The following is a 25,000-nucleotide window of genomic DNA, read 5'->3' as shown; positions in this document are numbered from 1 at the left end:
ATATATATGTATGCATGTGTGTGTGCGTGCGTGTTTGAATTTTGTATTTGAATGTCTATATATATATATATACAAGAATAATATACTTTTTATATTTCATATTTTTCCCCGACGACATAGAAATATATTTTTTGATACCCCCCCCCCCCCCACATACACACACATACAGATATATAAACACATACACATATATATGTGTGTATATATACATATATGTGTATATATATACATATATATGTATATATATACATATATATGTGTATAAATATACATATATATGTATATATACATACATATGTATATATACATATATATGAATATATATATACACATGTATGTATAAATATACATATATATATGTATATATATATGAAGTGGAATGAATGCGAATCTCGAATATTCCAATTCAATTTTTATTCCATAGTTGTTACCGGTATCATATAAATTCTGAATACTGTAACTAAATTGCATGAATATTTTTGTTCTACGTCATTGGCCCTAAAGTGGATGGAACTGCTGGTAAAAGGAGGTGGTAAGGGGCGACAGCTAAAACTGCTAAATAAACTAGTTTACTATATTATATTTTATTTGTGAAACATATATCTGTGTTTATTTTTGTTTGTTTCAATTTGAAGAATACAAAATAAAAAAAAACTGTGTTTCCATGTGCGTCGGTGGGGGGGGGGGGGGGGGCTAGGAATCCAAAGGTGCCCCATCATGGAAAAGTTTGCGAACCAGTATTCTGCATTATTCATAGACATTTGATTTCTATTTTCTATATCGAATTAATGTAGAACATATTGTAAGCCATTAGGAAAATGGAATAAATAAAATCAAATCTATTCATCTTTCTATGTGTCTCCTTCCTTTGCTTACGGCTCACGACACACTGACTAGTAAGTGACAGGTGACATGGAAACATGGAGCCCGCGAGGAGTTGGAAAGACGGTGTGCCGCTTCGCTTAATTGAGCTTCCCTCATCCTTCCCTCTATGTCTCTTTATCTCTCTTCCTTGTCTGTGCGTGTGTGTGTGTAAATATATAAAGATATATATATATATATATATATATATATATAAAGATGTATATGTGATATATACATGCATACACACACAAATATATATGTATGTATATGTAATATACATATTGATATAAATATATATATACATATATGTGTGTGTGTGTGTATATATGTCTGTGTGTGTATGTTTATATTTATATGTTTATTTATATCAGTATGCGTGTGTGTACATAAAAATATAGATAGATAGATAGGTAATAATATTGATACTAATACTAGATCTAAATAAAAAACACCTTACAAACAAAAATAAAAACAATAAGGAAACTAATTCTTGTTACTAATCTCGAGGCAATCACAATATGGAATTAAATCTAAGTACAAAAGGCTAACTTACTCCTAACACAGCAATGGCAGCCCTCATGCTTGCAGATACCCCACAGAGCCACTTCGTCAGACTTGCACTCGTGGTGACAGTATCCGCCATGTAAGTGGCACTCCGTGTTCTCCTCTGAACACGGACCTGCTTCGGCAGTGGAAATAGATTAGTTATTTATGCTGGCTGATGATGTCTGAATAACAACGATAATAGGGGTTATGCTGTTTATAGTAAGTGTTAGTAATAATAACAATTAGAAAAAGTTATTTTTATAACTGCAATGATGTGCACAATATAATAATAATGATATTTATGATATTATTGATAATAACGATCATTATAATATTATCAATAGTAAAATGATAATGATAATAATGATATCAATGATACTAATGATGATTATAGTTTATTTCCCCTGGCTTTCGGGTTGCCTGTTCCCCTGACGTTACTTCCCTGTCATTGCTTTCTTTTATGTGCCCATTTTTGTATAGTTTTATTGTATATATTTTATGTATTCCTAAGCTTATTTGAAACTCTACATACATCACTTAATAAATGAAATAAACCGTTTTATTTACAAAACCTCACCAAATGCGGGAAGCACCGGTATATAAGGTCACGCCAGGTCTTTCCATTAAGTGGTAATGGTAATAAAATATAATGAGCGATAACGAAAATAGAAATAATGATAATACTAAAAATAATGAAAATAATAATAACATGATTCCGATGATAATGATATTGATGATGAATGTATATGTATGTGTATATAAGTACATATTCATATAACTAGATATCTACTTATCTATCAATATATATATACATTTATATTTTCAGATACACACACACATATATATATGGATGGATGTATTAGTGTATACATATACAGTATATACATACAAACACATGTATACACATATATATATACATATACATATAGATGTGCGTGTATATGTGTATATACACATATATGTGTGTGTGTATGTGTGTATATGAATGTAGACAGATATAGATATATGTGTGTGTAAAGATATATAACTAAGTGTGTGTATATAAGAATATAGATAGATAGGTAATAATAATGATACTAATACTAAACCTATTTTTAAAAAAAACATACACGATTAAGACAGAAACAACAGCAATAACGTTACGAACTTCTACTACTGATCTCTAGGCAATCACAATTTGGAATCAAATCTAAATACAGAAGGCTAACTTACTCCTAACACAGCAATGGCAGCCCTCATGCTCGCAGATACCCCCCAGAGCCACTTCGTCAGACTTGCACTCGTGGTGACAGTATCCGCCATGTAAGTGGCACTCCGTGTTCTCCTCTGAACACGGACCTGCCTCGGCAGTGGAAATAGATTAGTTATTTATGCTGGCTGATGATGTCTGAATAACAACGATAATAGGGGTTATGCTGTTTATAGTAAGTGTTAGTAATAATAACAATTAGAAAAAGTTATTTTTATAACTGCAATGATGTGCACAATATAATAATGATATTTATGATATTATTAATAATAACGATCATTATAATATTATCAATAGTAAAATGATAATGATAATAATGATATCAATGATACTAATAATTATTATAGTTTATTTCCCCTGGCTTTCGGGTTGCCTGTTCCCCTGACGTTACTTTCCTGTCATTGCTTTCTTTTATGTGCCCATTTTGGTATAGTTTTATTGTATATATTTTATGTATTCCTAAGCTTATTTGAAACTCTACATACATCACTTAATAAATGAAATAAACCGTTTTATTTACAAAACCTCACCAAATGCGGGAAGCACCGGTATATAAGGTCACGCCAGGTCTTTCCATTAAGTGGTAATGGTAATAAAATATAATGAGCGATAACGAAAATAGAAACAATGATAATAATACTAAAAATAATGAAAATAATAATAACATGATTCCGATGATAATAATATTGATGATGAATGTATATGTATGTGTATATAAGTACATATTCATATAACTAGATATCTACTTATCTATCAATATATATATACATTTATATTTTCAGATACACACACATATATATATATATGGATGGATGTATTAGTGTATACATATACAGTATATACATACAAACACATATATACACATATATATATACATATACATATATATATGTGCGTGTATATGTGTATATACACATATATGTATGTGTGTGTGTATATATATATATGAATGTAGACAGATATAGATATATGTGTGTGTATAGATATATAACTAAGTGTGTGTATATAAGAATATATATAGATAGATAGGTAATAATAATGATACTAATACTAAACCTATTTAAAAAAAAAAAAAAAAAAAAAAACATACACGATTAAGACAGAAACAACAACAATAACGTTACTAACTTCTACTACTGATCTCTAGGCAATCACAATTTGGAATCAAATCTAAATACAGAAGGCTAACTTACTCCTAACACAGCAATGGCAGCCCTCATGCTTGCAGATACCCCCCAGAGCCACTTCGTCAGACTTGCACTCGTGGTGACAGTATCCGCCATGTAAGTGGCACTCCGTGTTCTCCTCTGAACACGGACCTGCCTCGGCAGTGGAAATAGATTAGTTATTTATGCTGGCTGATGATGTCTGAATAACAACGATAATAGGGTTTATGCTGTTTATAGTAAGTGTTAGTAATAATAACAATTAGAAAAAGTTATTTTTATAACTGCAATGATGTGCACAATATAATAATAATGATATTTATGATATTATTAATAATAATGATCATTATAATATTATCAATAGTAAAATGATAATGATAATAATGATATCAATGATACTAATAATGATTATAGTTTATTTCCCCTGGCTTTCGGGTTGCCTGTTCCCCTGACGTTACTTCCCTGTCATTGCTTTCTTTTATGTGCCCATTTTTGTATATTTTCATTGTATATATTTTATGTATTCCTAAGCTTATTTGAAACTCTATATACATCACTTAATAAATGAAATAAACCGTTTTATTTACAAAACCTCACCAAATGCGGGAAGCACCGGTATATAAGGTCACGCCAGGTCTTTCCATTAAGTGGTAATGGTAATAAAATATAATGAGCGATAACGAAAATAGAAACAATGATATTAATACTAAAAATAATGAAAATAATAATAACATGATTCCGATGATAATAATATTGATGATGAATGTATATGTATGTGTATATAAGTACATATTCATATAACTAGATATCTACTTATCTATCAATATATATATATATACACATTTATATTTTCAGATACACACACACATATATATATGGATGGATGTATTAGTGTATACATATACAGTATATACATACAAACACATGTATACACATATATATATACATATACATATATATGTGCGTGTATATGTGTATATACACATATATGTGTGTGTGTGTGTGTATATATATGAATGTAGACAGATATAGATATAAGTGTGTGTATAGATATATAACTAAGTGTGTGTATATAAGAATATACATAGATAGATAGGTAATAATAATGATACTAATACTAAACCTATTTAAAAAAAAAAAAAAAACATACACGATTAAGACAGAAACAACAGCAATAACGTTACTAACTTCTACTACTGATCTCTAGGCAATCACAATTTGGAATCAAATCTAAATACAGAAGGCTAACTTACTCCTAACACAGCAATGGCAGCCCTCATGCTTGCAGATACCCCCCAGAGCCACTTCGTCAGACTTGCACTCGTGGTGACAGTATCCGCCATGTAAGTGGCACTCCGTGTTCTCCTCTGAACACGGACCTGCTTCGGCAGTGGAAATGGATTAGTTATTTATGCTGGCTGATGATGTCTGAATAACAACGATAATAGGGGTTATGCTGTTTATAGTAAGTGTTAGTAATAATAACAATTAGAAAAAGTTATTTTTATAACTGCAATGATGTGCACAATATAATAATAATGATATTTATGATATTATTAATAATAACGATCATTATAATATTATCAATAGTAAAATGATAATGATAATAATGATATCAATGATACTAATAATGATAATAGTTTATTTCCCCTGGCTTTCGGGTTGCCTGTTCCCCTGACGTTACTTCCCTGTCATTGCTTTCTTTTATGTGCCCATTTTTGTATATTTTCATTGTATATATTTTATGTATTCCTAAGCTTATTTGAAACTCTACATACATCACTTAATAAATGAAATAAACCGTTTTATTTACAAAACCTCACCAAATGCGGGAAGCACCGGTATATAAGGTCACGCCAGGTCTTTCCATTATGTGGTAATGGTAATAAAATATAATGAGCGATAACGAAAATAGAAACAATGATAATATTACTATAAATAATGAAAATAATAATAACATGATTCTGATGATAATAATATTGATGATGAATGTATATGTATGTGATTATAAGTACATATTCATATAACTAGATATCTACTTATCTATCAATATATATATACATTTATATTTTCAGATACACACACACATATATATATGGATGGATGTATTAGTGTATACATATACAGTATATACATACAAACACATGTATACACATATATATACATATACATATATATGTGCGTGTATGTGTATATACACATATATATGTGAGTGTGTGTGTGTATGAATGTAGACAAATATAGATATATGTTTGTATGGATATATAACTAAGTGTGTGTATATAAGAATATACATAGATAGATAGGTAATAATAATGATACTAATACTAAACCTATTAAAAAAAAAAAAAACATACACGATTAAGACAGACACAACAGCAATAACGTTACTAACTTCTACTACTGATCTCTAGGCAATCACAATTTGGAATCAAATCTAAATACAGAAGGCTAACTTACTCCTAACACAGCAATGGCAGCCCTCATGCTTGCAGATACCCCCCAGAGCCACTTCGTCAGACTTGCACTCGTGGTGACAGTATCCGCCATGTAAGTGGCACTCCGTGTTCTCCTCTGAACACGGACCTGCTTCGGCAGTGGAAATAGATTAGTTATTTATGCTGGCTGATGATGTCTGAATAACAACGATAATAGGGGTTATGCTGTTTATAGTAAGTGTTAGTAATAATAAACATTAGAAAAAGTTATTTTTATAACTGCAATGATGTGCACAATATAATAATAATGATATTTATGATATTATTGATAATAACGATCATTATAATATTATCAATAGTAAAATGATAATGATAATAATGATATCAATGATACTAATAATGATTATAGTTTATTTCCCCTGGCTTTCGGGTTGCCTGTTCCCCTGACGTTACTTCCCTGTCATTGCTTTCTTTTATGTGCCCATTTTTGTATATTTTCATTGTATATATTTTATGTATTCCTAAGCTTATTTGAAACTCTACATACACATATATATATACATATACATATATATGTGCGTGTATATGTGTATATACACATATATGTGTGTGTGTGTGTATATATGAATGTAGACAGATATAGATATATGTGTGTGTATAGATACATAACTAAGTGTGTGTATATAAGAATATATATAGATAGATAGGTAATAATAATGATACTAATACTAAACCTATTTTTAAAAAAAGAACATACACGATTAAGACAGAAACAACAACAATAACGTTACTAACTTCTACTACTGATCTCTAGGCAATCACAATTTGGAATCAAATCTAAATACAGAAGGCTAACTTACTCCTAACACAGCAATGGCAGCCCTCATGCTCGCAGATACCCCCCAGAGCCACTTCGTCAGACTTGCACTCGTGGTGACAGTATCCGCCATGTAAGTGGCACTCCGTGTTCTCCTCTGAACACGGACCTGCTTTGGCAGTGGAAATGGATTAGTTATTTATGCTGGCTGATGATGTCTGAATAACAACGATAATAGGGGTTATGCTGTTTATAATAAGTGTTAGTAATAATAACAATTAGAAAAAGTTATTTTTATAACTGCAATGATGTGCACAATATAATAATAATGATATTTATGATATTATTGATAATAACGATCATTATAATATTATCAATAGTAAAATGATAATGATAATAATGATATCAATGATACTAATAATGATTATAGTTTATTTCCCCTGGCTTTCGGGTTGCCTGTTCCCCTGACGTTACTTTCCTGTCATTGCTTTCTTTTATGTGCCCATTTTTGTATAGTTTTAATGTATACATTTTATGTATTCCTAAGCTTATTTGAGACTCTACATACATCACTTAATAAATGAAATAAACCGTTTTATTTACAAAACCTCACCAAATGCCGGAAGCACCGGCATATAAGGTCACGCCAGGTCTTTCCATTAAGTGGTAATGGTAATAAAATATAATGAGCGATTACGAAAATAGAAACAATGATAATACTAAAAATAATGAAAATAACAATAACATGATTCCGATGATAATAATATTGATGATGAATGTATATGTATGTGTATATAAGTACATATTCATATAACTAGATATCTACTTATCTATCAATATATATATATTTATATTTTCAGATACACACACACATATATATATGGATGGATGTATTAGTGTATACATATACAGTATATACATACAAACACATGTATACACATATATATACATATACATATAGATGTGCGTGTATATGTGTATATACACATATATGTGTGTGTATGTGTGTGTATATGAATGTAGACAGATATAGATATATGTGTATATAGATATATAACTAAGTGTGTGTATATAAGAATATAGATAGATAGGTAATAATAATGATACTAATACTAAACCTATTTTTAAAAAAAGAACATACACGATTAAGACAGAAACAACAGCAATAACGTTACTAACTTCTACTACTGATCTCTAGGCAATCACAATTTGGAATCAAATCTAAATACAGAAGGCTAACTTACTCCTAACACAGCAATGGCAGCCCTCATGCTCGCAGATACCCCCCAGAGCCACTTCGTCAGACTTGCACTCGTGGTGACAGTATCCGCCATGTAAGTGGCACTCCGTGTTCTCCTCTGAACACGGACCTGCTTCGCCAGTGGAAATGGATTAGTTATTTATGCTGGCTGATGATGTCTGAATTACAACGATAATTGGGGTTATGCTGTTTATAGTAAGTGTTAGTAATAATAACAATTAGAAAAAGTTATTTTTATAACTGCAATGATGTGCACAATATAATAATAATGATATTTATGATATCATTGATAATAACGATCATTATAATATTATCAATAGTAAAATGATAATGATAATAATGATATCAATGATACTAATACATATTATAGTTTATTTCCCCTGGCTTTCGGGTTGTCTGTTCCCCTGACGTTACTTCCCTGTCATTGCTTTCTTTTATGTGCCCAATTTTGTATAGTTTTATTGTATATATTTTATGTATTCCTAAGCTTATTTGAAAATCTACATACATCACTTAATAAATGAAATAAACCGTTTTATTTACAAAACCTCACCAAATGCGGGAAGCACCGGCATATAAGGTCACGCCAGGTCTTTCCATTATGTGGTAATAAAATATTATGAGCGATAACGAAAATAGAAACAATGATAATAATACTAAAAATAATGAAAATAATAATAACATGATTCCGATGATAATAATATTGATGATGAATGTATATCGATGTGTATATAAGTACATATTCATATAACTAGATATCTACTTACCTATCAATATATATATACATTTATATTTTCAGATACACACACACATATATATATGGATGGATGTATTAGTGTATACATATACAGTATATACATACAAACACATGTATACACATATATATACATATACATATATATGTGCGTGTATATGTGTATATACACATATATGTGTGTGTGTATATGAATGTAGACAGATATAGATATATGTGTGTATAGATATATAACTAAGTGTGTGTATATAAGAATATAGATAGATAGATAGGTAATAATAAAGATACTAATACTAAACCTATTAAAAAAAAGAAAAAAAAAAACATACACGATTAAGACAGAAACAACAACAATAACGTTACTAACTTCTACTACTGATCTCTAGGCAATCACAATTTGGAATCAAATCTAAATACAGAAGGCTAACTTACTCCTAACACAGCAATGGCAGCCCTCATGCTCGCAGATACCCCCCAGAGCCACTTCGTCAGACTTGCACTCGTGGTGACAGTATCCGCCATGTAAGTGGCACTCCGTGTTCTCCTCTGAACACGGACCTGCTTTGGCAGTGGAAATGGATTAGTTATTTATGCTGGCTGATGATGTCTGAATAACAACGATAATAGGGGTTATGCTGTTTATAATAAGTGTTAGTAATAATAACAATTAGAAAAAGTTATTTTTATAACTGCAATGATGTGCACAATATAATAATAATGATATTTATGATATTATTGATAATAACGATCATTATAATATTATCAATAGTAAAATGATAATGATAATAATGATATCAATGATACTAATAATTATTATAGTTTATTTCCCCTGGCTTTCGGGTTGCCTGTTCCCCTGACGTTACTTTCCTGTCATTGCTTTCTTTTATGTGCCCATTTTTGTATAGTTTGATTGTATATATTTTATGTATTCCTAAGCTTATTTGAAACTCTACATACATCACTTAATAAATGAAATAAACCGTTTTATTTACAAAACCTCACCAAATGCGGGAAGCACCGGTATATAAGTTCACGCCAGGTCTTTCCATTAAGTGGTAATAGTAATAAAATATAATGAGCGATTACGAAAATAGAAACAATGATAATAATACTAAAAATAATGAAAATAATAATAACATGATTCCGATGATAATAATATTGATAATGAATGTATATGTATGTGTATATAAGTACATATTCATATAACAAGATATTTATTTATCTATCAATATATATATATATACATTTATATTTTCAGATACACACATATATACGGATGGATGTATTAGTGTATACATATACAGTATATACATACAAACACATGTATACACATATACATAGATATACATATATATGTGCGTGTATATGTGTATATACACATATATGTGTGTGTGTGTGTATATATGAATGCAGACAGATATAGATATATGTGTGTATAGATATATAACTAAGTGTGTGTATATAAGAATATAGATAGATAGATAGGTAATAATAATGATACTAATACTAAACCTATTTTTTTTAAAACATACACGATTAAGATAGAAACAACAACAATAACGTTACTAACTTCTACTACTGATCTCTAGGCAATCACAATTTGGAATCAAATCTAAATACAGAATGCTAACTTACTCCTAACACAGCAATGGCAGCCCTCATGCTTGCAGATACCCCCCAGAGCCACTTCGTCAGACTTGCACTCGTGGTGACAGTATCCGCCATGTAAGTGGCACTCCGTGTTCTCCTCTGAACAGGGACCTGCTTCGGCAGTGGAAATGGATTAGTTATTTATGCTGGCTGATGATGTCTGAATAACAACGATAATAGTGGATATACTGTTTATAGTAAGAGCATTAGTAATAATAACAATCTGAATATTAGGAAAAATAATTTTAATAACTATAATGATGTGGATAATGATGATAATAATGATAATCATGGTATTATTGACAATGACAATAATGATAATGATACTAATAATATCAATGATACTAATAATGATTATAGTTATTTTCCCCTGGCTTTCGAGTTGCCTGTTCCCCTGACGTTACGGATCTGTATGGAAAATCTATGGACTCCGCCCTGCTAGTTGATATGGCTGGGTCATTTTCTGCGATTCACAGAGTGCTCTCCAGGCTCTGAACACTTTAGACAAAGGTGCGGGAAATATTGCAAATGACATAAGGATAAACGTGTATCGTGCAAAAGAACGAGGCCATAATATACGTTTTGTGTGGATTCCATTGCATGTTGGCATCACTAGGCATGATCATGCTTTCTAGGATTTTATACATCATTAAAGCTTCCTTCAGAGAGGACTTGACTGAGTTGATTAATTCTCAACGCCCTGAAAGCTGTAGCATAAAGCACTATGACCGGTTTAGGCAAGATTCATTCATCTATGGTTTATATAAAACAAGAACAAGACAGTGTGATGTTGTGACTGCAAGAATCAGGCTTGGATATAGATTGTATTGGCAGGTCAGTACAGTTTGTAATGTCGAAGAAACTAAGTGTAAACTGTGTAATGAAGAATATAAGCGAACACTTGTACATTATATCTCAGAGTGCCATGTGTTACAGCCTTTCAAACCTCCTAGCATGAGGTACCGAGAACCATGTAACTACTTCATATCATCTGATGTCTTAGAAGATATACTTATGTTGTATCCTAAATTTGGAATGTAGTATCACATAACCGCATATCAAATGTATTAATGCTTTTCCACGCCCAAGCTATGACCATGCATTAAATGTACCACAGCTTGCCCTCGCCTGTGCAGTTAGCCAGGGTGGTAAATAAAGGACTAAACTAAACTAATTTGCTGTATTCCTGTTTTTTTTTTTTTTTTTTTTTTTTAACTAATAAACCAGGACTTTTATATCCTTTGACTTATCTTTCACATTGGTCCGAGATCTACATCTACATCTACTCCTACAGTAGGTAACGCTACTTATACATTACTTACCTTGTGTTCCATACCTACCTTGTTTTATTCTTGCCTTTTCGCCTTCGACTAATTCACCTTAGCTTTGTTTCTCACTCGTTTTTCTCTTCGCGTTCCCTGTTTTCCCTCACGGATCCTTCTTTTCATTTTTTTCGTACTTTCCTGTCATTTATTTCTTTTATGTGCCCAGTTTTGTATAGTTTTATTATATATATATATATATATATATATATATATTTTATGTATTTCTCAGCTTATTTGAAATTCTGCATACATCACTTAATAAATTAAATAAATCGTATTATGGATAAAACATCACCAAATGCGGGAAGCACCAGTATATGAGGTCAAGCCAGGTCTTTCGGTCAAGACCTTTGGATTATTAGCTGGCTTGGTGCCTGATTTACCTAGTAAATGTATGTTGTGTTGTCTTGTATATCGGTTGTGTTCGAAAGATTTGTACGTTATAAATTTAAAATATGGATGGTCTTTTTATGTTGCCTTTTTAGTCAGCCAATGATGTTATTTTATTATTATTTTATTTTGACGACGGGATTACTCTTAAATTACCTGAGCTTTATCACCAAATACGCCAAACCCACATGGACATTACCTGCCATTGGGTAACACGCTACCAAAGCCACTTCTGTAACTCTACGGAGGTTGATTATCCACTACGATGATAATGATAATAATATGATAATTACAATAACAATAATGATGATACTCAAAATAACAATAACAATAAGTGTAATAATAATGATAATAGTAATAGTAATGATAATGATAATAATAGTAATAATTAACAACGATAATAATGATAATAATGTAATGATACCAAAAGGAATAGTAATGATAATGATAATAATAACAACGATGATGATAATGACGATGACGATGACGATGACGATGACGATGATGATGATGATGATGATGATGACGATGACGATAATGATGATAACAATGGTGGTAATAATAAGGATAATTATGAAGAGAACAATGGCAATGATGATAATGACCAAAAAGATGCTAATGATAAATAAACGATAATAATAATGATAATCACAATTATGATAATAAATATTATTATAACTATAATAACAATGGTAATGATGAGAAGATATTATGAGCGATGGCGAAAATAATAACAACGATAATAATATTGAAAATAATAACGTGATTCCGATAATAATAATATTGATGATGAATGTATATGTATGTGTATATAAGTACATATTCATATAACTACATATCTATTTATCTCTATATATATGCATATATATTTACACAAACACGTACACACACACACACACACACACACATATATATATATATATATATATATATATATATATGGATGGATGTATTAGTATATACATACAGAGTATATACATACACACACACACTCATGTATACATATATATACATAAACATATATATATACATATATATATGTGTGTATATATATATATATATATATGTGTGTGTGTGTGTATCTAAACAGATATATATATATATATATATATATATATATATATATATATACACGTGCCATGTAAGTGGCACTCTGTGTTCTCCCCTGAACACGGATCTGCTTCGGCAGTGGAAATGTATTAGTTCTTTATGCTGGCTGAGGATGTCTGAATAACAACGATAATAGTGGTTATGCTGGTAATAGTAAGTACTTGTAACAATGAGTCTGAATATTAGCAAAATTATTTTTTATAATAATAACGATGATGAGGATAATGATAATAACAATAATAGTAATGGTAATGCTGACAATAATCATTTTTATAATATTAATAATAAGAAATATAATAATAATGATAATAGTATTAATAATAATAATAATAGCATTAATGATAACAATAATGATAATAACAATAAAAAAAACAGTAATAATGAAAATGATAATGATCATGTTAATAGTAATACTACGACTAATAATGATAATGAAATGACAATGGTGAAATTAATAATGATGAACTTTACCATAACAACAATAATAATAAAAGTAATAGTAATAATAATAATAATGGTGATAATAATGATAATTGTAATAATAGCAAAAGTAGTAGTAATGATAATGGTTATAATGATGATAATGATGATGATAACAAAAATTGTGGTAATAATAACAAGGATATTAATTTTGAGGAGGACGATGATGATTACGATGATTATAACCAAAGATAAATAAAAAAGAAAGAAACGACAAAAATAAGAAGAAGAACACCAATAATAAAAACGATGATGATGATAATCATCACCATCATGAAAAGGCTAACGCCGACGGGGGCGAATGGCCGCATCCTTTGCTTCCAGCCACGAGGATCCCTCATAGCGAGTCTCCAGGCAGGCCCTCGGCCCATCTCTATCTCCTCGCGACAGGTCTGGTCGAGTTGCCCAAACCTTAACCTCCTAGGTCGTCCCACGGGCAGGGTCATCCACAAGGGAACGAGTTAGGTGTCCATATAACTTGAGTTGGTGATCAGAATTTCCCTAATTATTAGAATCTCCCACAGCGATTCTCGATGCACCGAAACAAATGCCTTCTTGAGGTTAATGTAGGCTGCAAGCAACCCATGACCAAACTCACGACTAGGATAGTCTATTGTGGACTTGCCAGGAGTGAATTCAGACTGCTCTGGTCTCTGGTGCCTTATTAGGTGGTCGTGAATCCATTTCAGAAGTATGTGGCCGAAAACCTTGCCTGGTATACTGAGCAGTGTCATGGCAAGGTAGTTACTACAATACCAATGAACCCCTTTTCCTCTTCCAGAGAGGGATGACCACTCCCCGCAACAGGTAAGGGGGAATGGAATCAGACTGCCAGATGGCAGTCAAGACTTTATATAAGCCCTGTGCCATAGGTTCACCCCCAGTCTTTAGCAGTTTAAGATTTGCTTGCGGCTTTCCAACTCTTAGGCTTAGAAATCGCTATCCTAAACCCAGTTAGGGTTGGAGGTTCCTCGCTGATGGGAGAATCCAACACAGAGATTGCGATAGCACTTGCATCCAAGCTAACTGTTGGAGGACCTACCAGGTACAGCTACTCCAAATACACAACCCAATGTTCACCAACCCCAGCATGATCTGAGATGATCTGCCCATCCACTGGGAAGACTGCAGTCATCTGTGAGGAGGGCTTGGAGTTCAGCTCTCTCAGGTGTTGGTAGGCAGGGGGATGGTCATATACCAAGAAATGGCCTTCAACCTCATCAGCAAGATTCCTGATGAACTATTCCTTGTCCTTCTTTGGCAGTGACTGAGCCCTACACACCAAAGAGTAACACAAGTTCTGATAGCCATTCAGAAAGCCATGCGACACTCTTGCCCTCCGGCATATGCCAATGGACTTCTGCACTGCGAGTGTTTCACGCTTGAAGGACTCCCACAGAGCAACTGAGTCCATCAGGTTTTCAAGTTCTGTGAATCAATCAGAGATTGCCGTGGCAAACCCGCGGGCACACTCCTCCTCCTTCAGTCTGCCCAAGTGAATCACCCTAGAGTGGCCAATGGAGGGACATAGAGTTTTGAAGTGGACCCGTAGGGTAGCTACTACCAGCCCATGGTCAGTGCCACAGACTTTGACACTCCGGTAAACCATTTAATTCCGAAGGATCCTCCATCGAGTGCTGACAAGAATGTGGTCGATCTCCCTAGCCACAGTATCCTTATCACTATACCATGTCCAGTGATGGGAGTTGGAGTGCTGATACCAGGAGCCAGAAATCTTCAATCTCAGGGACATAGCAAAATCCCAGAGAAGGAGGCTGTTCTCACTGCTGGGATCCCTCCTGATGGAAGCCGCTTTGCCACGGTGGGGGGGCTTGAGGTCCCAATGAGCTGGTGAGCCAGACCAGTGAGGGATGAGACAAAATGGCTTCCTGGTGCACCAAGGCCTATGAGAGGGGATGATGCACCCACCCCTGGTTCATTCCATCCTGGACCAGGGAGAACTTTCCCACGTGTCTTTGCCGTGCATGGCGTCCCGCATTATCAGGAGACAGGAGTCCTGGAAGTTGAGCGATGCTGCATGCTGTGCCCTCCAGCTAGCAACACACCTCTTTGGTCCTCTATTCAGGTTAGACGGGTGGCTTGATCAAGGCCCGGTCAAGTCAATCGGCTGGTCAAATATGGCTAGGGTCAAGCAGGCACTGTTCAGTCGGTAGTGCATAGATCCCGTGACTACCATCAGCACTGTAACAGTGACTGCATATATTTCCTCACTACCCCTGTGGCTGTTGGGAAAATTTGATCCCCAACTATAGCTTCCACTCGTTGGACTCCATGGTGGGTGGGGGGGGAATTAATATTTATAATTTGTATGATTTCTGTAAATTTACAAAGAACTTGCTCTCTTCCTGACAACCTACGCAATCCCCTGGCCAATCCCTCTGGAACATCACAAATTGTCACTCTGGAACCTTACCAGATTCCAAAGGGCAAGAATAGGAATCATAATGGTTCCCAAGCTCCCAAACCAGGTAAGAAGGAGAAAAGTCCTCCTCAATCCATTAAGGAAATCTTACAAAGTAAATATGAAAGTGTATCTTATAGTAAATACATAGTAGTGAAGACCATTGATAGTGTATCTATTATGGATCTTGATATTTATGAAGTACATTGGAAGATAGTTGAGGTATGTCAACGTGATCCTTACATCACCCCACAGTGAGATGGTAGCCTGATAGTTGAGGTTTCGTCACCAGACAAGAGTGACCGTCTGTGTGCGATATGCAACATTCCTGGGGCTCAGTCTCATGTTCTCCTCATAAAACCCTCAATCAGTGTAAGGGAATTGTTATTTTTCCGAGACCTGATGAGGTAGTCTGAGGAATAACTGTTAGAAGTTAAGAATTTTAATGTAGTGCTAGTAAAACGTTTTAAGAAGAAAGTTGATGGTTTGGGACAGTCTACACCAGCTCTTCTTCAAACTTTTAAATCGTTAGTCCTACCTGAATCGGTTAAATTGACATGGTACCACCTCAAGGTAAAGCCATATGTGCCCAACCCTATGCAGTGCTTCCACTGCCAGGGTTATGGTCATGGAACCAACACTTGCCGTTTTAAGGAAAATGGGCAACCAAGAGTGTGTGTGAAATGTGGTACAACAGGTCTTCAAGGAGATGATAACTGTCCAGGTCCAATATGCTGTTACCACTGCAAAGAAGATCAAGAAGCTTCTTCTAAGCAATATAAAAGGTACAAGTTTGAAAAAGAAGTATTGGTAATAAGGAGCAAGGAGAAAGTTAGTTTTACAGAAGCAAAGCGATGTGCCCGTGTACTGTTTTCACAGCCAGGTAAGTCCTTTGCCTTAGTTCTAGCCCATCCTCTTTCCCGCCATCCCTTACCCTCCAATACTTCTAACACCAAACACTCTGCCCCTACCTTTAAACGTCAGTCTGCAAATGCTGAAAGTGCCTCTAGTGAGTTGTTCCACCAGAAATGGAGAAGGAGTGAAGGGTCTTTTGAGGAGACTCCTCCTCCCAAAGTAAAGTCTTTGGAGCCATCAGTTAAGGCTCCAGAGGCCTCAACAGTGACAGCTTCAGCTGCCACCACATCCGCAGGGGCCTCTGCTGCTAGGCAGAATGCCCCTGAAGTAAAGGCTCAGGTACACCCTTTGCACAGGCAGAGGAATTCTGAGCCTGTTCAAAAGACTCATAGGGTCGGGTCTTTGGAGCCACCAGGCAGGGCTCTTTAGGCCACCACATCCACAGGGGCCTCTACTGCTAGACAGAATGCTCCTGAACCGAAGGCCCAGGTCCGTCCTTTGCCCAAGCAAAGAAATTCTGAGCCTGTCCACAGGTAAACAACCCATCAAAAGGTACTCCTAAGATGCTGGAAAGGGACAGCCTAAAGGTGTGGGGCGGGCCTTAACCACGGGTGCTGCCAAACACCTAATGAAGTAGTTTGTCAACCTGAAGAACTTGATACCCTAATCTAATGGAATAGTCAGGAAATTCATGCAAAATGGGAAGAACTGCAACATCTGATAGCTTCATGTAATCCAGTTTGTGTATGCCTACAAGAGATTATGACGAGGGAAAATCGTCCAATTTCCCTAAGGGGATTCCAAGTTCAAGCCCATTAAGGAACCTTTGATAATGGAGCTCATGGAGGAGTAGCAGTGATGGTACATCAGGATATTTCCTTCCAGGCCATCCACCTGCAGACGACACTGCAGGTGAAGGCTATGAGAATAGGCTTAACACGACCTTACACTGTTGCATACATCTACCTCCCTCCACTTAATCTCAACATAGATGATTTGGAAGATTTACTTGGGCAGTTGCCTAATCCATTTCTACTCTTGGGAGACTTCAATGGTCGGCATCACCTCTGGGGAGACACTTTGTGTAACCCTCGAGGAAGGGCCTTGGAGTTCTTGTTCTTAAGAGCAGATGCAGTTTTACTTAACAGTGATGTACCCACACATTTTCAAATTCAAACTGGGACATTCTCCAATATTGACCTGTCAATTGGTTCACCTGATTCACAGTTGAATTTCACTTGGCAGGTCATAGAAGACTTACATGGAAGTAACTAATACTTTTGGAGGAGGTGAATGGTATTCCAGCCAATGGAGTGCAGAGCTGGCGACTTGAACATGCAGACTAGAATCTTTTTAGATCAATTGCAGTATTGCAAGGATCTGTGAATGATTTCCAGTGTGTTCAAGATGCTGTTAATCACTTCACATCAAGACTTCACCTTGCAGCAGAAGCATCAATTCCCAGAAGTAGTGGGCAGTACCGTCGACCTCCAGTACCATGGTGCTCTGATGAATGTCAACAAGCTCTCAGAGCAAGAAAAGCTGCATTAAGGCAGTTGAAACGACGCCCAAGCGATGTAACCTTGATCCAGTACAAAAAGACCCGAGCCAAAACCAGATGAGTGCTAAAGGAGGCTAGGCAGACATCGTGCAGGCAGTATGTCTCCTTAATTAACTCTGGGATCCCTTTAGCATGGGTATGGGACAAAGTGTGTAAGATCGCTGGAAATAGCACATCCATATCACCACCTGCTCTGAAAATAGATGGCATAATCCTCACAGACAAAACAGATGTTGCAAATGAGCTGGCAAAATCCATGGCAGAGATCTCCTCTGGAGCATCTTACACTGCCCGATTCTCCACTCTTTAGGTTGAACAGGAACGACACCCAGTGTCGTTCTTCAGTAGCACTGCAGCAGAACTTCCATACAACCTGCCATTTTTGCGCAAGGAGATGGACTTTGCTTTGCAGCTCTACCGTAAGACTATCCCAGGAAGTGACGATATTTCATACCAAATGATATCTCACTTACCGGAGAGCTCCCAAACGTTCCTGTTGGATTTATTCAATAGGATCTATAGGGAGGGCACAGTGCCATCCACATGGAAAGAAGCTATAATCATTCCTGTCCCTAAACCCGGCAAGGATGCTTCTATACCAGGGAATTATAGACCAATTTCTTTCACCAGCTGCATCTGCAAGTTGATGGAGAAAATGCTTAACTTCAGGTTGACATGGCTGCTAGAAAAGGAAAACGTGCTGACCCCATATCAATATGGGTTTAGAAAACTGAGATCAACAACAGATGCACTTGTAAGGATGGAAACTGCAATACAGAATTCCTTCACACATTGACGTCATTTGTCAGCAGTCTTCTTTGACCTTGAAAAGGCTTATGATACTACTTGGCATACTCATGAAGCTGTATGACATTGGTTTAAGAGGAGCATTACCTACCTTCATACAAAGCTTCCTTGCTGACAGGAAGTTTAGAGTGAGGGTGGGAAACAGCTTCTCAAATCTGGAAGATCAGCTGGAAGGGGTCCCACAAGGGAGTGTCCTAAATGTTACCCTGTTTGCCATTGCTATAAATGACATCATAAAGGTCGTTCCAAGGGCTGTTTCATGCAGTCTGTATGTAGATGACTTTACACTGTACTTCTCAGGAGGAAGCTTACAGGATGTGCAAGGACACATGCAGACTGCAATAAATCCTACATCCAGATTAATTGAGGATAGCCGATCCTCTGGTAGGAGAATGAGGAATCTTGTGGAAGATCTTAATTTAAATCTCACAAACTTTCTGGCTACTGAAGCTTTCCAAGTCCCCCCTTGAACTAATCAAGGCAGAAGTCAGAGAGATATTTCTTCAACACACTTCTAAGTACCAAGAAGCAATATATACAGATGGTTCGAAATCTGAAAATGGTGTGGGCTTTGCAGCAGTGAGCAGAAGGAAGACTTCATCTGGCAGTCTTTTTCGATGAGCCTCGATATTCACTGCAGAGTTACATGCCATCCTTGCAGCAGTCAAGGTGACTAGAGATCTTACAAACCATTCCGTTGTAATATATTGTGACTCTCGTAATGCCATGCAAGCAATCAGAGCTTAAACTCGTCACATCCAATGGTGAGGGAGTTTCAAGATTGGCTTGCACTGATGTCAGCACATAAAAAGATAATTCTGTGTTGGGTGCCAGCACATGTTGGTATCAGTGGGAATGAGCGAGCTGATCAGAAGGCCAAGGCAGCTGTCAATCAGCCCTGTGATGATCGTTTTCCTCTCCCATACACTGACTTGAAACCCAGCATCAGGAGTTGTGATTTTAAATAATCAAGTAATGAATTGCTGCTGGGATCAGCTCCCGAGCCATGGGGGCCGACAGACAGCTCGATCACAACCGGATACCCCATTGAAGTCACCCAAAACAATGGTAATATCTTGCCGGGGGCAATTTTCTTTCATGGATGTGAGTCTGGAATAGAACACTTCTTTCAAATCGATTTTGCAAAAATCGATAGGAGCGTGTACAGCAATAAGAGACACAAAGCCAAAAGCATACTTCTGTCTCATTGCCATAATACACTCATCACGGTGTTACCTCAACTACCGAGGAGATGACTATGGCTATTCCCTGAGGTGATGACCATTGCCATAGCCCAACCAGTAGTTGGTGTACTCACTCATACTGAAAGTGCCACTGTCAAGTCTTCTCACCTCTGAGAGGGCAGCCATCTCAACTCCCAACCACTCCAATTCCCTCGATAGCAAAGGTAATCGCTCGTCCTGACGCAAGGGCCAGATGTTCCAAGTACCTACCCGGATGGCTCATCTTAGGTTAAGCCTCGGGCTGTCACTCCGGGTGCCATCTCTGCCACCCCTGCCGACGCAGCCCCAAACAATGGGGGTCGGCAGGCTGTGGGGCCCAACGTCTGCCTCTGGGATTCTCCTTGGCTTTGTCCTGCCTGGCAGGGTGCAGGCAGGACGAGTAACTCTGGTTCCCATCTTGCGCCACAGCATTTGCCCTCCCAATGGGACCCACAGCCCACCTCACGTATTGTGTGGGAGGGACAGCACCCCTCCCCCCAGCACAGGGGAGGCTTATGCAGAACTGCTCCCTTTTCTCTCTAGGCTAGCCAGCGGTGGCAGCTGCAAGTGAGAAGGCATGCAAGCATTTAACCCTACCAACACAGATTTATGTTTTGTACCCTGTAATTTTTTGTCACTTTTGATACATACAGGTGGTTCCACATGTGCTCAGCTGGCAAGGAGTCTGTCATTATCACCCACCCATGATAATGATGATGATGACGGTGATAACATTAACGTTGATGGTATAATAAAAATTATATTTATGGTTATATTGATAATTGAAGTAATAATCATTATGATAGTCATGATAATAATAATAATAACAATAGTCTTAAAAATAACAATAGCAATAATAATAACAACAATAATAATAAGAAAGAGGATGAAAAATGATAATGATAAAAAAAATAATGGTAATAGCTATAGCAATAATAATAACAACGATAATAATGATGATAAGGATGATGAAAAATAATAATAATAATAACAATGATAATAATGTTAATAATGATTATGATAAGGATAAGAACAACAAAAAGAAAAAGAATGATGATGATAAAAGTAATAACGACAATAATAATATTATAACATATAAACCAAAAATAGCTGCAATGATAATTGCAATATTAATTAGCGATGAAAAAAATTATACCATGCATAAGCTGAACTGTCATATATGTGTGTGTGTGTGTCGGCAGAGAGGTTACAAGTAAGAGATCTATTTCGACAATGACCACTGTAATTCTGATCGAATAAGTGGCAAAAGTAATGATAATGGTAATGATGATAATGATGAAATAAAAAAGGTGATGTTTATGACAACTATGATGGCAACTAATGCACAGATATCAAATAAAATTAATAAAAACAACTAGTTTACCCTTGACACAGCAGGAGCAGTTATTGTATTTGCAGAGCCCCGACAGAGCCACTTCGTCAGACTTGCACCTGACGTTGCAGTATCCACCAGTGGCGTTGCACTGCATGTTCAGGTCTGGACACGGATCTGTGTTGGCAGAGAGGATGATTAATTCTCTGTGCCGATGTTATCACAGCAACAATGATAACAGGGTTTATGGCAATAGTAATATCAATAATGGTGATAATTTTAATTTCATCGTGTCACTATTATCATTAATATTGATAACTGTTAGTATCATTAATATAGATTACTATTAGTATCGTTAATATTGATAACTATTATCATCGTTTATATTAACAACAATAGTAAAGATTAATAGTAATGATAATAATTATAATAATTAGATAAATGATAGTGATAATAATGATAACAATAGTAACGACAATCTATGTTTCTGCTTTTACTATAGCTTTGCCACATCCTTATACGGTATCGCTATATAATTTGGTTCTGGCAGATATTTTTAATGACCGGATACCCTTTCTGACGCCATCCCTCTTTATTTACCCGGACTTGGGACCTGGTAAATAATAATAATAATAATAATGATAATAATAATAATAATAATAATAATAATAATAATAATAACAAAATAATAACAATAATAATAATAATAATAATAATAATAATAAGAGCAGTAATTATTGTATTAATAATAATGATAATGATAAAAACAGTAATATTAACAGCAGTAGCAATGGTAATAAAAATAACAATGATAATAATAATTCTGCGAATAATGATAATGATAACTTATATCACTGCTATTATAAGAAAACGTCAAAGATGGTCCCATTTCCAAGTGGACATAGGGAACATGTTCGTAGAAGAACATGCTTACTAAGCTCAACATGCTAACGTCGGGTCCACCACTATACTATGCCACCTCTACTATTATTAATATTATTAATATCATCATTCAGGAGAAATGGAAAACATATTTATCAAAAATATAACCATAACAAAAATAATCATGATGATATTGATTATACTAACAACAGCAATGGTAACAATAATATAAAAACAGTAGGAGTACCACTTGTAATAATAATGATTATGATAATAATTATCATACTGAAGAAAGCTATCAGCGAAGACAATAACAACGACACTGTCAACGTTAATGATCATGATGTAAATAATAATGATGATACTCCAAAGGTTTTGATAACAGGTTCTTGTGACTTAAGATTGCGACTGCCTGTTCATTAGGCTTCTATGTTAACCCTGTGTGCAAGGAAGAGTCGGGGTTACCATTCAATTACAGAGCGGGACTGGCCGAGAACAATTGCACACCACAATGACAATCACAATTATGGTAAAAATATATGGATACCAAATTTCTACAAACAAATAGAACTATTGTAACTTACTCTGGACACAACAGGAGCAGTTGTCATGAGTGCAGAGCCCCGCAAGAGCTATTTCGTCACAGTGGCACTCATGGTGACAGTATCCACCGGTGGAATTACACATCATGTTTACATCTGAACAAGGTGTTGGTGTGACTGCAATGATGGATTAGACCCCTGTGATGAGTTATGTAATTGCGATAATAATGGTGGTAATGGTAAAAGGAATGGTAATAGTAACTGTAGGCGTGTCTCGTGAAGACACTTTCTGATGCACACCTGGTTTTAGGATTCACAGCACGACTGAACGACGTGCTTCCATTATGTAACTACCTCAGGTCATCATTACCATCACTAACGGTAACTCAATTGTCAATGAACACTAGAAACTAGGTCAGGTACTCTGTCGTCCCACAGGGAACTCCACATTCCTCTCCCGAGGTGGCCATTTTACCATGATGAATAACAAAATGTGTAAAGTAAGGGGGGTGGTCTCCGGCGAGATAGTATAGTGAGTGTTTGTGTTGTGAGAGGGGTTGGCAACCCTGACCTAGTGCACTGTGTTATATTTATTGAGCTGTTTCATGTGCTACTGTGTTGCGTTGTACTTATGATCAGTGCATAAATGTAAGAGCAGAAGCATTCTTTCTTTCAGACCACGATACCATTATTAAAAATTACCCCGCCTTCAGCAGAGGTTCACTACAATAACTTGATAATGACACTATGAATATTCGCTAGGAAAGGTTTTCGTCCTCGATCGCGAATTTTCCTCTCAGTTTTACCAAGAACAATCAATGCCATTTTACTAATTGGCAATTAGTTACGTGTAGTTCTATACTTCTTTACTATCAACAAATTTTGAGATATCAAAGAAACTTTACTGTAAACAACAGGATTTTCTTTCAGCGAAATATCAGATATTTAGTAACCCTTACAGTTTCGATACAGAAGATCTTACAGCCCACAAATCGGTTACTGACAATCCTTTCTTATCTGTAACTTTTAAGAATGGACTACCTACCCCCAACCCTACTCGTTTTGATGCTTTTGAAATGTATAATTACTGTAATAATAATACTGATAATCATGATGATATTATTAATTACAAAAGTAATAAAACAAGGCTGATGATGATGATAAAGATAATAATGAAGATGATATGGTAAAGCAATTTGATGAAAAAATAGAACCAGGGCATACCTTTGACACAGCAGGAGCAGTTGTCGTATTTGCAGAGCCCCGCCACAGCCACTTCGTCAGATTTGCACTCGCGGTTGCAATATCCGCCAGTGGCGTTGCAC

The 25,000-nt window shown here is 35.5% G+C and overlaps 1 protein-coding gene across 8 annotated transcripts in view; it reads right to left on the bottom strand.

The window, feature by feature from the left end:
- Positions 1–25,000, bottom strand: part of LOC125040086 (multiple epidermal growth factor-like domains protein 6) — a 31,961-nt gene that overhangs the window by 483 nt on the left and 6,478 nt on the right. Inside the window, exons 8-19 of one of the 8 annotated variants that reach the window (XM_047634561.1) lie at positions 24,900–25,000; positions 23,718–23,852; positions 22,303–22,428; positions 10,731–10,856; positions 9,528–9,656; positions 8,325–8,453; positions 7,124–7,252; positions 6,286–6,414; positions 5,079–5,207; positions 3,853–3,978; positions 2,623–2,748; positions 1,418–1,546 (exon numbers count right to left, since the gene is read on the bottom strand). The exon at positions 24,900–25,000 is cut by the window's right edge and continues 25 nt beyond it. In XM_047634561.1, the coding sequence (XP_047490517.1) occupies positions 1,418–1,546; positions 2,623–2,748; positions 3,853–3,978; positions 5,079–5,207; positions 6,286–6,414; positions 7,124–7,252; positions 8,325–8,453; positions 9,528–9,656; positions 10,731–10,856; positions 22,303–22,428; positions 23,718–23,852; positions 24,900–25,000 (1,514 nt within the window). The remainder of the gene's footprint in view (positions 1–1,417; positions 1,547–2,622; positions 2,749–3,852; positions 3,979–5,078; positions 5,208–6,285; positions 6,415–7,123; positions 7,253–8,324; positions 8,454–9,527; positions 9,657–10,730; positions 10,857–22,302; positions 22,429–23,717; positions 23,853–24,899) is intronic. The other 7 variants (XM_047634566.1, XM_047634565.1, XM_047634564.1 and 4 more) reach the window with 7 other exon arrangements.

Source organism: Penaeus chinensis, chromosome 28, assembly GCF_019202785.1.
Source record: "Penaeus chinensis breed Huanghai No. 1 chromosome 28, ASM1920278v2, whole genome shotgun sequence".
Taxonomy (NCBI): domain Eukaryota; kingdom Metazoa; phylum Arthropoda; class Malacostraca; order Decapoda; family Penaeidae; genus Penaeus; species Penaeus chinensis.
Note: the sequence above shows the minus strand (reverse complement) of the source record. Positions and strands in the feature narration are given on the sequence as shown.